Raw genomic sequence first — 16,290 nt, forward strand, 5'->3', positions numbered from 1 at the left:
ATCACACTGCTGATATCATTGCTTGGAAACATCACCGTGTCCATGATCGCTCTGGACATTTAGAACAAAATATCAAAGACAGCCAGAGTGGGTCAAGCAAGGGAGGGAAACGGAGCCGGCACATTCCCCTGAGGCACTGACTGGGGCTGGGGAACTCCCCAGTGCTGGAATTCAGTGCGTGCCTGCAGCTTTGGGTGTCTCGGCTGCCCTGCAGCCATCAAGTGAGCAGAATACACAGGTGTACAGCCACCCCCATGTCCAGTCCTGGGGGTGTGTTAGTCCACACATGTCATTTACTCACATGAGTCATCCAGCTTAACATCTGCTGGCCTACTTGGGTGAGTAGACTCCTGTGCAAAAGTACTTGCTGGACTGGCAGACATGATCGTGGCAACTAAATCGATTGAAAAGATACTTCAGGGAAAATCCAGTAGGTGGCATAAATAAGCCATGCATTTTTTGCAGTTTCACTTGCATATTTGCACAGTTCTCTGTCATTCCTTCCTTCCTTATTTTAAATAGGAATTAAATTCTTTATTTTAAATCCTCCTTTAACTTACAGGAAAGCTGAAGTTTTGTCCCCTGGCTCTTAAGCCACCACCCTACAGGCAGGGTATTTTACTCCTGGCAGAGAATTTTCTTGATGCTGGCAGCATGTAGCTTTTTCGTTTGGTGGCCTTTGTTTGTGTTTGTTTGTGGGTTTTTATTTGGGGTTTGTATTTGGTTTCTGGTTTGTTTGTTTGGTGGGTTTTTTTTGTTGTTTTGTTTGGTTGGTTGTTGGTTTGGCTTTTTTTTTGTCTCTTTCACTATTTGTGCTTTTACACTTTCTGTTTTCAGGTTACACCTCTAGAACTACCAGCACCACAAAAAAGGTAAGGTTTACTTCTTAGGACAGGCACATCTGAATCCAAACCTTGCCTTGTAATGCCCAGTATTTACAAGAGTTTAAAATCAGCCCTGGAGTTGCCATCTCAGACACTTCTCTGTGATACTATAATAGTGTTGGCACCAGCAGCATTACTGAAGGTCTGTGAAATCTGATAAGCCACTGATGACTTTTGCTGAAAGTCCATTCAATGAAGCTGAATCTTTCATGCAGACATAAGATTTCAAATGCTTCATTCATCCTTGCTCCAAAAAATGTTTCTAGGGCACGTGGCCTTTAGGTGTAGAGAGCCCCAATGTGCTACTTCGTCCTCTTCTCCTCAAACTCCTTTTTCTTTTGCTGTCTTTGTCTCAGGTGCTTATGTTTGCTGAGTGAAGAACTGAATCAGTTTTTAGTGCTACCACCAGTTGGCTATTTGCTGCTTTTTCTCAGTGAGAGTTAGGAGAGTCCCTGGGGAAAGGGTCCACAGCCTTTCACCAGTGAGCTAAGGGATGTCTTAGTTAGCAAAATACACGAGTCAGAATCTTAAAGTCAGAGCTTAATGGCCCAAATGCCTGAGTTAAGGTAAAAATTATGTATGCAAAAATCAAGAAGAGCATGCTTGTAACAATGGGTGGCTCTTCCCCTTCATAGCTGTGAATGTGGGCCAATGCCATTGGCCCACAGGGCTCAATAAAACCACAATTCATTGGAAACAAAATCCATTTTGTTACATCGTGCCAAGTACATTACAAAACCAAAGCAGTTTTCAAGTACAGTGAAGCAAATAGAATGTAGATACTTAAAAAATGCATGTTTGTTGTGACTGCTGTGACTAATTTTATCTAGTAACAGGCACAAAGAAAAAAAAATACCATTTTTTCAGTAACACCTACATTCTCTATTTCTTCGTTTGTTCATTCAAGTCAGAATAATTTCATTGCAGATTTGAAGACTGAAGAGAGCATTCTGTCAGTTCCTTGGATAGTCATTGACATGGATAGCTATTTGGAAGCATTATTAGGTCAGGCTTACAAAATAGAAGTAAAAAAGTGAGTACAGGGAAACCCACCAGGTTGCTTCTTTCAGTCTTCATTGTTCATTTTAGGCACACTTAAAAATTAATTGGATCCAGTGACTTAGAACATTGAAGACTCTTGCATGACTCATTAAGCTGACATTTCTAACATTTGTAATTCACACTGTAAGAATGATAGAATCACATAAGCCATCTATATGTTTGAGCTCCTTCATCAGGGTAGGTCTACTGAAGAGAATGCCCTTAGTTTTGAATATCATCATCAATTCAGCTCTAAGACATCTGTAATGGAGCTGAGTTTGATAGACTATCAGAGTGCGAAAACTCAAGCTCCAACCTCTTCGCAACACAATTAAATGCTAGTTTTTTTATTTATGGTCTTTAATCTTTTAATGGATACTGTTAAATTTCCACTTCATTGAACAAGCCAATTGGTATTTAATGGAACAAATAGATCATTTCAAATTATAAAGCATTTGCTTTATTACCTACACTTCCTTTTAAATAGTGAAAGTTTTTATTATTTTGCATTCTTGATCTTAAAACTGCTGGAGCTCCATGATTGTAGGGGATGGTTTCAACTAAGGTGACAGAAGGTGCAGTTTTTGCTGCAGTGATTTATTTGCTGTCCAATTTATTTAATTATTTGTTCATTATTATTTGTTGCTCCTAATTCTGATGCTTGATAGAAGCTAAAGTATTTTTCACAACAGCTCCTTCTGAATTTGTTTTCTTCTTTAAGCCTAAGTAAAGAGAAAGTGTCTTTTTTCACATAATACTCTGCTCTCGGGAGCACACAATTCTGTGGGATTTCCCATTAAAATCAGTCAGTGTGCCTAAGAGCAAAAGGTTGTGCTGCTTTCTTCCCCCTTCTCATGTGAAGTCTTTCAAATCCACTGAGGAGGTGCAGGGCAAAGGGGGTGAGAGTGTCAGAATTGCCTCCAGCCGCAGCTGAGCTCTTCCAAATATTTTAATCAAAGTCAAATGACTGTTACTTAATCAGCCATGCTGTGAAACGACTTGATGTGAGCTGCTGACCTTTCACATCTCTGAGGCTGAGAAAGAGGATTTCTTCTTCCCTGTCAGCCTGACTTTCCTCCACGGCCTCTCTGGTGTCGCCTCAGTGCCCCGGAGCTCCCGGAGCAATCGGGGAATGCAGAGGTAGTCCCCAAATGCTCCAGTGTGGCGGGTCTCCCCACTCTTCAAGGGCTCACAGGCTCATCCCTCCTCCATGCCAGGAATCCAGTTCAGAGGAAGAACCTGGGAGATCTGAGTCCCAGGAGACTGACATCTCTCAGGTAAGGCTTTGCTTAGTGCTATCAAGATACGGATAATCAGAGCACTTAATTAGCTGGCTTCCTGAGGTAACAGTTTTCTTCTATGGCTTGCATGTTGGTGCTGTGGTTTAACCCCAGCCAGTAACTAAGTGCAATGCAGACACTCACTCACTCCCCTGCCACTGCCAGGGGGATGGAGAGGAGAATCTGTAAGGAATGTAAACCTTGGGGGGTTGAGATAAAGAACAATTTAATAATTGACATAAAATGAAACCAATAATTATTATAGCAGTTATAATGAAGAGAAAGGGAGAGGAACAACATCCAAAGGGAAGGGAGGAAAGAAAACAAGTGTTGCACAGTGCAGTTGCTCGCCACCCGCTGACCGATGCCCAGCTGGTCCCTGAGCAGTGACCCAGTGATCGGCAGGCCCTGGCCAACTCACTCTGTTTATATGCTGCTGAGCATGACATAGCGTGGTATGGAATGTCCCTTTGGGTCACCTGCCCTGGCTGTGCCCCCTCACAGTTTCTTGCGCCCCTCCAGCTTTCTTGCTGGCAGGGCCTGAGAAACTGAAAAGTCCTTGATTTAGTATAAACATCATCCAGCAACAACTAAAAAACATCAGTGTGCTGTCAACATTGTTCTCACATCATAGCCAAAACACAGTACTGTACCAGCTGCTGAGAAGAAAATTAACTCTATTCCAGCTGAAACCAGGACAGTAGGTCAGCAGTGTTGGGGTTGATGATCTCTGTACATCTTATATGCAAATTGGATAATTAGGAGTAATTGAGTTTCTCTAATTCTACTGGCTAGAAGGTGCTAAGGAAGATGACACATTGTTACAAACGATTTCAACTGTCAGGCTAGTAATTTTAATTAGGCTGACTTTGTCTAGACATGGAAATGCCTTGTCAGGAGATGGGAACATTGTATGGAAACTAATTAGTCAGCCATCTTAATTTTCTGTCAGCCCTATGCAGTGTCTCTTGCAGATTCCAGAATAGAAGTGTTCTGAGCCCAGCCCAGCTTAGCCATCCCAACTAAGTTTATGCGTATTCTGGCAAATATTGCCAGAGTAAAATCTTTTTTAATGCCATCAGAGTTTGAAACTGTAACTGATAACACACAGTACAGTTGAGAGCAAGTGGCCTTGCTGCATGGCTGTTTAAGTGATAATTTTCTTATATCGGTTTTTAAGGAACTAAGGAATGGAGATTGCCTTTTCACTACTGGAAGGCAGCTTCTGTATATTCACAATAATGAAACCTTTTAAGATTGTTGCTTAGGCACCTGGAGGTAAAAAGGGCACACCTCTAAAATTGCCGGAGTATTAACACAACAGCCCATAATGCCTCTTGGCAGGACTCACTGTGTTCTATTGCCTGAATGATGCATATATTAAATACCTGCCTGGATGCTCACTTTATTCAATAGCCCATCAGCCTGGTCATGTTCTGGTCCACTGGATGGAGAACACATGCCTTTAACCAACTTCCAGTAGATATTTATTCTTCTATGCTCCAGTGATAGCTCGCCTATCATCTTTTCAAAGCAAACATTAAGAAGAAAATGAAAATTACACACAAACACACACATTAAAAAAACCCACCAACTCCTCACCTGGTCACGTCATGACATCCCTTTTGTTAAAATAGGAGCTGTTATGGAGTCTGCATATGTTGTTACAAGGAATATCTTGCACTTACCTTTTTGTCCTGTTCAGAGAAGGTCTCTAAAATAATTGCTATCATCACTGTTAAATTCTAAGGGGGACCACTTGACCACTCTTGAAAGACGGTCAAAATAACGGATGTCCCAGACCAAGTCATACAAGATCCCATTGATAGTTTGTAAGTGAACCAGCGAAGGTGATGGTGGTAGAGGGAGACAGTTCCAGCACTGGAGTTCAGGAGTGCCCTGGCCTCGAAATGCTGGTTAATACAATCCTCCTTCTGGCAGGGGACAGGAGGGAGTGACTTTCACACATCCAGTTGCATTTTGATGTAATCAAAGTAGTGGGAAAGACAACCTCATTGTGATGAGGGACTCACTAGTTTGCAAATGGCAATGCTGAAGAGAAATATAGCAGGCAGGGACAGAAGAGTTGCACATTTTCCTTGGAACTCTGGACTCATGCTTTCCCCAAAGCTTTATTTAAAGCCAAGGCTAAATTTCCACATGCAGCCTCCTCTCCATTTTTGTTCCACTAGCATCTCAAGAAGACACATGGCAGTTCAGGAAGGCAGCTTATATATTCTTGTGCTGTGTTTTTGTTTAACGTTGAGATTGACACGCTCAGCTCTGCTCAGCTGCAGAAAAGGATCAGGTTTGCTGCCTGTGGAAGGCAATCAGCTAATTTAGGTACTTTCTGGCAGTCTCTGTCACATTTCAGGTGAAAGTCTCCTAGATAGCTAGTTCCTCTGCTCATGTATTTCTGTGTTGGAGAAGCGTGTCCAGCCCAACTCCTTTTCACACCCCTCAGTAAAAATGCATGCCAGCAGCAGGGCACAGGAGTCCCTGGGCATGCCCATGGTAGGTAGGACAGCCTGTTTTCCATGTTTGTACCTGCCTTTGAAGAACCTTTTCTTGCAGGCTTGAAGAGAATAACACACAAACCTTTTTTGCAGTTGGGAGAGAGTTTCAGCCTTGATCCTCAGCTGCTGTAAGTTAGGGGAAAGTGTCCGTTTTGATCTGGCTGCTGGTCAGGGGTGGGGTGGGTGATGTGTTTGTGTGTTGGAACAGGCATGGAAACATGGAAACAGATGGAAAAGGCACACCTGGACACCAGAAACATGTCACCTGCACCAGGTTGCACAGCAGGTGATTTTGTTAGCATCCTCAAGAAAATCATTCTGTAATTTAAGGGAAACTTTAATTCCTGTGGCAGAAGTAGATCTCAGAGACTGGGTAGTCAACTTAGTACCCCTTGCTATTGGGTAGGCCAGTTCCTCACGAGCCAAAAAATGTCACTGCTAGAGATCTCCTGGAAGGTCATGTCAGGCTGCTGAACTTCTTCCATGCTGACTTGGTATCAAGATCTGTACAGGTTTTGTGGTTTAGCACAGGGTTACGCGGTGAGGTTCCTTTATCTATGGAGCTTACGTTTCTGTTAGCATTCGCTTTGCAACACTCATCACTTCTTTTAAATGCAATGCTAGAGTACAGGCCACAACATTTGTCCATCTCCTGACCCCAGATGTCAGGAGAATTCTGCTGGGCCTCCTTGTAAGCACAAGGCTTGGGTAGAAAGCAGTGGGATAAGAATTCAATGTTAAGTTAGATAGAGAAAATATTTATCTGAAACCCAAGACTTGCACATGTTGGCTCATAAATGCAGGCCCTGACATGGCAGCAGTTGGAGGAATGTCCACAGGACATAAGTTAATGATCCAGCTGACTTTCAAATATATAGCAACATAACATTTCAGAGTTCAGTACTGCTAGGTTCTGGTTTCCCTCACTTACACTGCATCTTTCCAGATAAATGTTTTATATTTTAAGTTATGTATTGTGGCCTAAGACTTTCTGGAGCCCCAGTCCTGTAAGTTAAGCTTAAGACAGCAAACATGAAACTACAGAAGGAATAAACAGAATAAGTGGGGCCAAACTTTGGTCTCTGGCCCACACTTGGGCTTTGAGGCATTCAAAGGCTGTAATTCTAGAAAGCCTAGAAGCGCATTTAAAGCCACCTTACCAAATACGCTGCTACAAATTGATTTGGCAAAGCATGCCTGACTATTTTTTGGATAATGATTTGCAGTTACCTTTGTGAATTATATTTTTAAAAGCATTAGTGAGTGAGTAGAACATAAAACACTTCTATCATTCATGGGTAAGAGAAAGGGAAGGACAGAAAAATAATTGAGTTGGACTTCTAATGGCTGCACTTAGTGATCCTAAGGGTCTTTTGCAACCTAATGATTCTCTGAAAGGGGGTTATTGAAAGTGGAAGAAGACATGAATGAAACAATACCAGAACACTAAAAAACCCGACAACCCAAAGCCAACAAAACCCAGTGGCTGCCTGCTCTGTCAGAGGCCGGTTGTTGCCGCTGCAGCTGGCAGCAGCGCGGGGTTTGTCCCGCCTGCAGAGGGCTCCCTCTCCGCGGCAGCCGCCGGGCGGCGGCGGGGGCGGCGTTCCGCGGGGGCGCAGCTGGGCTGGCCGGCGGGGCTCGGTGGGAAGGCGCGGGGTGGTTTTGTCCGTGCGGCTTAAAGGAGGAATTTGCAGTCTTACCTGTAGCATGTTTTCAGAAACTTACACTCATACTTACCCATTTTGATATATCTACACATGTTTCCTTTGTCTCCAATTCTTGAATGAATTCTGACCAAACACGAGTTGTATGAAGGCCAGAATGGGCAATTATCTTATGACAGAACAGATAAAGATGGTGACAAACTCATATTCATTTAAAAACTCACCCAGGCTTCCCAAGAACTAAAACCCATTCTTTGCAGAACTAACCTGCAGAACTTTCTCGCCTCCAGCTGTACCTCTTTGCTTTACTGCCCCTCTGCAAATCATTTGTGTGGATTACTATTTCAGCAGTCACATACTGTGGGATGTTTTAAATTCCTTATTTACAGATTTGTATCCTTTTAAACTTCTTGTTTTCAACTTCCAGCTTGTTAACAGCGGTTGTTTTTTGGGTTAATAGTGACAGCCTTTGGAGCTGTCTGCCTGGGGACACACTGACTGTAAACAGTGTCAAGCTGCATTACATCTTGCTCTACTTCTACTCCATCTGAAGTGGACAAAAAAATGCAGGACCATTTTTTGCTCTCATCATACTGCCAATTCTGGTCCATTTTTCCTCTCATTGCGCTGCCAGCTTTTGTTTAATTAACTCTCTGGCAAGTTGTCTTTCAGCATTACAGATTTCTAACTTTCTGTCACTCCCACATGTATACTATTTGTGATCAGTTTTTTCAGTCTGATTTTCCTAAACCAAATCTCATTTTATTATCATAGTGTTTCTAATCTCTCTCAATCTCTTTGTGCAGTGGTTCAGCTCAGAATTCTCCCAAATCAGCACCCACTGCAGAAGGCATCAACATGCATCTTGTTCCTCCTGCTAGGCTGGTGATGCAGATTAAACTACCACAATAAAGGACCTTCGAGCAGATATATGTGGTTGGGCTGGAAAATTCTCATGATAAATTTGCAAGAATGAGTGCACAGTGGAGGGGAAGCCATTCCTGGGCCAGCCACCTGCCTGCTCACATCTCCCTGCTCATACCTCCCCAATACCAAGGGGTTGTTAACTGGCTGGCTCTAAGTCTCACTCACCCATGGGGCTGGAGAAAAGTTGCTCTTCTGGCCCCAGAAAATACCCAAGAGCAGTGCAGGGGCACCACAGAATGACTGCCAGAGATAACAGGTGGCTTTTTACACTTTTAAGAAAGGTGTGATACCATGGCCAAGAAGCAGAGAAGCATCTTCTGCCTCTTTGCCATGGCATGCAAATAAAATGGCATACCTTCATCTCAGTGAAGTTAATGTGGCTGAGTGGGGAAGGCCAGTATTAATGGGGGAGCATAACCTGCCCTTTCAGCTCTGTGGCTAGACAAAGCTTTTAAGGACAACACAGCAAGGGCTGTTTCTGCAACAGGCTAAAGCCATTAAGTGAAAAGATGAAGAAAAAAATTATCAGCATGCCTCCTAGAAATATCACTTTGCTACTTCCATTCAGATCAGCACTTACAGATCACACAAAAGCACGTGCAGTGCTTTGAAAAAATGTTACCCCTTATGTAATCTAAGTAATAATCCTGCAAATGGCTGTAGTGGTGTTCAGAGAATGTGGAGACTGACATCTGCTATTCATGGCTGAATGTATTTTATAATACTCTGCTGAAGAATATAATGATGTCCTTATTTACAGGTCTCTACTGCAGAGGTTCTTGAAGGGCAGTTTTGTCTAGCAAGAATTATTTTAAAGGCAATTTATCTTTGCTGGTGCTGGCTGTGTTGGCTCACCAAACAGAAAACCCAGAGACGTGGTTCCTAGTGAGAAGTGGCCAAGGGGGAAGACTACCACTCGACTAGTGTCACAGGGTGACGAAACAAAGCACAGGCAGGAAAAATGATAGAGGGGGGAAAAAACCATTCATCAAGCTTGTGGCCCATGCCCTCTGCCACTCCCTTTAAGGCCCCAGTTGAAGTGCTCACAATGGATACCAAGCGCCTGAAGGATCCTGTTTTCCCGCATGATCTTCTAATTCCTGAGATCTCTTCAGGGATCATGCATGGGGTGGGTGTGTGGAAACATGCTTATCTTTTTCTTTTAAAAGGAAAAGCTGAAGGGGCATATCAATAAGGAAACAGAACACAACAAGGGTTTTGAGGCACTGAATTTGTTAATCACCTATAATAGAACTGTCTGATACATTGACCAGTGTATGTTGTATTGGGTTTGCGTGGCGAGGCTTTAGTAGCAGTGGGGCTACAGGGGTGGCTTCTGTGAGAAGCTGCTAGAAGATCTCCCCGTGTCTGACAGAGACAGTGCCAGCCGTCTCCAAGATGGACCCACCACTGGTCAAGGCCAAACCCATCGGCAGCATTGGTAGTGCCTCTGGGATAATGTATTTAAGAGGGGAAAAATAGTTCCTGGGCAACAGCAACTGCAGCTGGAGAGAGGAGTGAGACTATGTGAGAGCAACAGCTCTGCAGACCCCAAGGTCAGTGAAGAAGGAGGGGGAGGAGGGGCTCTAGGCGCCAGAGCAGAGATTCCCCTGCGGCCCGTGGTGAAGCCCCTGGTGAGGCAGGCTGTGCCCTGCAGCCCATGGAGGTCCATGGTGGAGCAGATAGCAACCTGCAGCCCATGGATATCCAGGGTGGAATAGGTAACCACCTGCAGCCCATGGGAGACCCCATGCTGGAGCCCAAAGGAGAGTGTGATTCTATGGGAAGCCCATGCTGGAGCAGGCTCCTGGCAGGACCCCATGACCCCATGGAGAGAGAAGCCCACGCTGGATCAGGTTTGCTGGCAAGACTTGTGATCCCATGGGGGACCTGTGCTGGAGCAGTCTGTTCTTGCTGCAGCAGGGGAAGAGCGTGAGGAGCCTCCCCCTGAGGGGAAAGGAGCAGCAGAGACAGCGTGTGAGGGACTGACCACAGCCCTCATTCCCTGTCCCCCTGTGCCACTGGCAGAGAAGAGGCAGAGAATTTGGGAGTAAAGCTGAACCCTGGAAGAAGGTGTTTTAAGATTTAGTTTTTATTTCCTCATTATCCTACTCTGATTTTGATTGGTAATGAATTAAACTAATTTCCTCAACTCGGGTCTGTTTTGCTTGTGGTGGTAATTGGTGAGTGATTTCTCCCTGTCTTTGTCTCAACCCACAAGCCTTTTGTTTTATTTTCTCTCTATCCAGCTGAGCAGGGGAGTGACAGAGTGGCTTTGGTGGGCACCTGGCATCCAGCCATGGTCAGCCCACCATATGTATACAACTGTAAGGCAGTACCACTTCCAGCATGATTTACTCATATGTTTTGTTCCCATTGTCTAAATACTTGGCAGGAAAAAAGATGTGCTGTTTTATAAACAACTTTAATAAGTTGTTACAGTCATCTTTGCAAAAATAAAATTGTTATAGTATTTCCTGCATAGTATCTTACACAGAGGTTCCCAAATACTCTTGCAGGTAGCAGGGAATTGTGCAGCTTCTTCACAGCACTTTGCTGTCCAGTGGTACTTGTTGAGAAGAGATGAAGTACTGATACGCCGAATGATGTCTTACAATCAAACAGAAAGTGGAGCAAATGATGAAAAAAGACAGCAACCAGGTAGCTCAGCTCTAACTAGGCACTTCTGTTCACTGTATGCATGCACAGAGATACAGTGGCCAAAGTGATGTGAAACAGGCAGAATTTTTTATTTGACTTCCCTAGGTGTTATGTTAGGCTGGGAGTAGTGAAGGCTAATACTTTTAACAGCTCCCAACTGAAATGTGAGACAAACCTGAATCTGGGGACCCCTTTCCTCTAATCTCATTGTGGTCATTTCTGAGAGTGTTTAATGAAACAAACTCTTTGCATGTCTTCCAACATTGCTCCTTGACCTCCTACCTCTGTCCCTTGTCACACCTCAGGCTCTCAGAGGCAGGCCCAAGCAGCCGCATGTGAACTGAACATCTGAAAGCATCTTTTTTTTAGTGAAGAAATGCTAGGAGTTACGCTTTTTGTCAATGGACCTGGATGCAGGCACAAGGGCAGGAAGGGATGAAGTTTAGACCCTCATGCAGACAAAGACCCCACTGAAGAGGGCTGCTCACAGCTGCAGTAAGAGGGTGAGTGCTGTTTTGGCCAGCTCTGTTGCTGCCTTTCAAAGGCAGGAGGATGTCTGTAGCCTTTCGGCTGCTTCCATCCCAGCAAACAGAGCCAGTCCTGTGTGTCAGGGATGGATGCCAAGGCTTGCATTATTCACACCATGGCTGAACTGGACTCAAGAGCAGCCAGACTTCTCAGCCAAAAGTATGAGCCATGAGGAGAAACAGACATAAAAGCTATTTCTAGAATAACTTGAGTTCTTCCAGCTGTATCAAGAATATAAAACCTCTGAAAAAAACGTCTTGCCAAACTGCCTTCTTCAGTCATTGCATTTAGATCAATGTTGTGTTGGCTGATCTCCACTATTTTAAAATTCTGTACCAGTAACCCTTGCGTTTTATTTCTTAGGGTGATTGTAAGTGGCAGCTTTGCTTAATTTATGGCAGTATGACTGGAAAAAGACAGTGACATGTTTTACAATCTTGAAAAACTGCCAGAGCTTTATATATTCACCAACAGTCGGAGTTCAAAGGTGGTGACAACATCATGCATGGATGTACTGAGGGTCAATCATCATTTGATCTGAACTGAAAAACAAGTACCAGGGAGAGTGTGTAGGGGGACCCGAGTTCAGAGCTAGTATGCATGGTAAACACCTTAATCCCAGCACCTGTGATAAATGCTATCTAGTATTAGCAGGTGGAATTAAACTTGGCTTGCAGAGGGCATCAGCGGATACAAATGTTTTTTGGGAACGTCTCAACTATTTCCTGGGGAGGGGCCTGACTTCCACAGTGTGAACTGTTTCAGGTGTCAACCTCTTGGAAACAAGAGGGCCATCTAACAGAAAAAAATGCTAAGGGAAGTAATTATTTGTTCTTCTTCTTCTTCTTTTTTTTTTTTTTTTTTTTTTTTTAATTTTTAACTACTCAATCCACTAAGTCTCCTGATAGGATTTTAGGCCAGAAATGACATTCACTGACTTTGGTAAGATAGTCAGTTTATTCTGTACTTTTCACCTATATCCACCAACACATCCAAAGTTTTGGTTGCTTTTGACAGTCTTCCTGACATGGCATACCACAATGGCCTGCTTTACCAGACAGCTGAAACTGGGTGCACATTGCTTTAGAAGACATTTTAACCAAAAATAACAAGCTTTCAGGAAGAAACTGAACATCACACAGAAATGCAGAGCCCACAGCTTCATCTAACATTTTCTAAAGCTCTAGAAGGCCAGTTTTGGGTCAACCCTTTCACTTAGAAGAAATATGGCATCTAAATAAATCCAGGAACTCTGAGCTGCATAACCCGACTCTTGCACGTTGTTGGAATGGTCAGATTCCTCCCCAGACTTCTGCCACTCAAGGCCATTAGAAACCAATGCAATCACTTAGAAACTTTTAACCTCTAATGTGTTGGTTTTTGCTATACTAATTATCTATGGGGGGGGGGGGGGGGGAGAGGGGGAGGGAAGGAATATTTTTTTCTGCATTCCTCCTCCTGTGCTTTTTTCCAGGTTAAAAAAAATGTATTAAAACACATTTGGTGACTCTCCCTGTGTCATTAATCACCTAAACTGGACCAGTTTTTTTCAACTCTTGTATGATAGTTGCACACCCAGAACTCCTGTTGATTTGTAGAGGGACAGACAGGGACCTGTGCCAACCCAGAAAGTAAGAATCATGGCACTCTGCTCTGAAAAGCTAAATTCACAGGAGTTTCAAATTATTTCTTTTAGCCTCAGGCTACAGTATGTACAACTATACATGTGTGCAAATGAAGCACAGTAGCAAGGTAGTAGTGCAGCCACAAAGATCATTGTTTCAAAAACTATATTGGGGGCAAAGATCTATTGGACATGTTCTATTCAGGGATACTATTCAAGGTATCTCTTACAGCAATACAGTGGCTGTACTGAAGTACACGTTACCAGACGACTTAGCATACTCTTTGACAAAGCCAGACTTCGAAGCATAATCTACAGGCTTCAAAACTGCTGTCATGGAATCATAGAATAACTCAACTTGGAAAGGACCCATAAGGATCAAGTCTGACTCCTTGCTCCTTGCAGAGTCCTTAAATCTGCAATCATGAGATACAAATCAGAGTTAAATGTATGATTATGAACTTCCTTAAGAAAGCACAATTAGACTGGTTTTGGTCAAACCAGTTCTAAGTAAAAATTATATTCTTGGTAGAACTGAAAGTAGCAACCTGTCCCTGGTCCAGATTCTGTCCTGGCAATTATTATGTCTCTCCACTAGGTAAGAATTTAAGCCATTAGATACAGGCAAGCATGTGTAAATAAGTGAACTAGATTTTCTGTAAAATTAGAACAAGTTTTGGAGAAAGATGAAAGCAGTCATCCTTTTTCTCCACTTCATCAGCTTGATTTGTTTAACTCTAGCACCCTGTGTGTTTTAAGCTCATAAAGGCAAGAACAGACTATTTTGACTTTGCTTTCCAGACAGTTATTCAACCTGTGGCAAGAGGTGGCACATCAACAGATCTGAAAATCAAAAAAAAGCCATGCTTGCCATGCCCAAGGCAGGCAGATCCAACTTGTGCTAATTCTGCTGAATAAGAAACCACCCTGCTCTTTGGTGAATGAGGAATTTATTGGGAAGCCTGTGCTGGTATCATGTACTGTGTGTGACCAAGTCTCAGGTCACTGGTTGGATGCACGTGGGGCACAGCTCAGCTCCCTGCCACACGAGGCAGCCTGCACTCACCATCTCTGACTGAGAGCCTCTGTGTGGCTGGCAAAGTGAGGAGCATTTTTTCAGTTCAATTTGTTACAGCTGCTGCTGCTGTTTGCTGTCAAGTCTGATGCCAGAGGGAAGACCTTATTCTCATAGTAACTTGGTGGGTTGGTGAAAAACCTCTTTAACTAGCAAGTAGGCCCCAGGTGAGAGAGCATCTCCACAGTATTAGATACTAAGTGAAAATGAGAGGTTGGCCAGAGGGGTGCAACAGTAAAAACTGACTGACAACAAGGTGTGTGTGGGCTTGTTTGGGACTGCTGTGTTAAGACATGTCCCCCCCAGCAGACAGACTTCACCTGCCCTTTGCCCGGGGAACGCTCCCAAGCACTGGGGTACGAGCCTGGCACTGGTATCACGAAGCACCTGGAGAGCTGGACCAAACCAGCTCTGGCAGAGCTCACAGAAACTTCATGCAGTCCAAGTGACCAAGTGTGATGAGGATGGCTTCAGTGGGTCCCTATTTCAAAGGGACTGTGTAGGAAAAGCTGTTTGATGAGGACTATGGGAGGGAAGGAGGAAGGACACAGAATAGAAGTGTTACGTCTCTTGAAGGAATGCACTGAGGTGTGTTTCTCTGTCTTGTCACATAGGTCTGAACTGACAAGAATACAGAACTAGCTTAGGTCTTGGTCTAATGCCATCTAAAAAGCATCCCTTCACCAAGCTGCCAAACCCTCACAGCATCTGCAAGCCCAGCAAAGGCAGACCATATTGGGCAAAGCTTTCTACTCTGGTAGTCAGCAGCAAAAAGCTAGTTTGGGCACTGATGCCTTTCACATCACCAGCCCCCAAAGGCTGAGCTATCCAGTCCTCCCTGCCTCAACTTAACTATCTACCCTGTTTTGCTGCTGCAGTTGTAATTTGCAACATTTCTGGATGATGACAAATCACACGTAAAATGGGAGAGGAGTAAAACAGCATAATGAAATTTAATTCTGAAAATATGGCAAGAGTCTAAGGCACTTCAAACATTTCAATACACATGAGTAAAGTGAATGTGACAAGGTAATAGCATTCCATAAATACGCACCGAGAACTACACTCAGTTCCACTCAAGGGGAATATACAGATGGTACCTCTAATTTTACTCTCCAATAAACATGTATGGACCTTATAGACTGACAGAATTAATAAAAATATGGTAACAGGACATGTAATTCTTCATGTAGTTTTTAATTATTAAGGAATATAAAATGTTGAAAATACTGTGCGAGTTAATTTTATAGATACTAGTATCTTTCATATAAAAAGTTATACATTATCCCCAATTAGCAACAACTTATTTAGTGAACTTCAGACCTGACAAGAGGCTCGATCCCCAATACCAACCCACTGACCCACCAGCTCAAGATCCACGGAGGTGACTATATAAGCAACTGCAACTTCTGAATTTTAAAGTAATTAAAAACATCAAAATCATGTTGGAATGAAATTCATGAAAAGGTTACTGTGATGAAGTCTAGGCACAGTAAATACAAGTATGTTATAGAATGATGAAAAACAAGCCATCAGGACACCCCTGTATAAATAGCTTTAGAAGTTTTAGGCTGCACATAATGTAGGAAAGGATAATATACAGCAAAGAAAAACAGGATTTATGCCAGTGTACAGAAAGACGAGTAGGTGAGCAGAAGAAGAGTTCTGGCTAAGGTTCTCAGCTGAGCACTACTTGACTATATGCTTGCTTCAAGTTCAGCATTTTCTATCTTTAGCATTAGATCTCTGCTTTCACTTTGCTGGTGAGTTCAGGCACAAGACAATTACATTCAGTATCTGTCTCAGTAAAACAGTAACATTTAGCAGCTTAAAGATGGCATAAAAGTTTTTACAGATATTCATGCACTACTACTCAAACGTGGCTCTGTGGGTGGGACCAGGAGATGTTCTTCTGCTAAGCCTAGGAGTACCCTAGAAAAGAGGAAAGAACAATTAATCAAAGGGAAATTACTCCAGCCAGCCAAATGAGAACAAAGCACTCACAAGCACTCTGTTCAGTCCCTTGCCTTTAATTGCACAGATTATTTTTTTTTCCATTTTTATTTATAGGCAGAACAGTGCCAGCTATC

At 43.3% G+C, this 16,290-nt stretch overlaps 1 protein-coding gene across 3 annotated transcripts in view; it reads right to left on the minus strand.

Annotated features, from left to right (window-relative positions):
- Positions 1-15,134: 15,134 nt before the first annotated feature.
- The window catches only part of KANK1 (KN motif and ankyrin repeat domains 1), a 129,987-nt gene continuing 128,831 nt past the window's right edge, over positions 15,135-16,290 (minus strand). For all 3 annotated transcript variants that reach the window (XM_056324760.1, XM_056324759.1, XM_056324761.1), the window contains one exon: positions 15,135-16,132. In XM_056324760.1, coding sequence (XP_056180735.1) covers positions 16,070-16,132 — 63 coding nt within the window. In that variant the 3' untranslated portion in view covers positions 15,135-16,069. The remainder of the gene's footprint in view (positions 16,133-16,290) is intronic.

Source organism: Falco biarmicus, chromosome Z (genome assembly GCF_023638135.1).
Source record: "Falco biarmicus isolate bFalBia1 chromosome Z, bFalBia1.pri, whole genome shotgun sequence".
Lineage (NCBI taxonomy): Eukaryota > Metazoa > Chordata > Aves > Falconiformes > Falconidae > Falco > Falco biarmicus.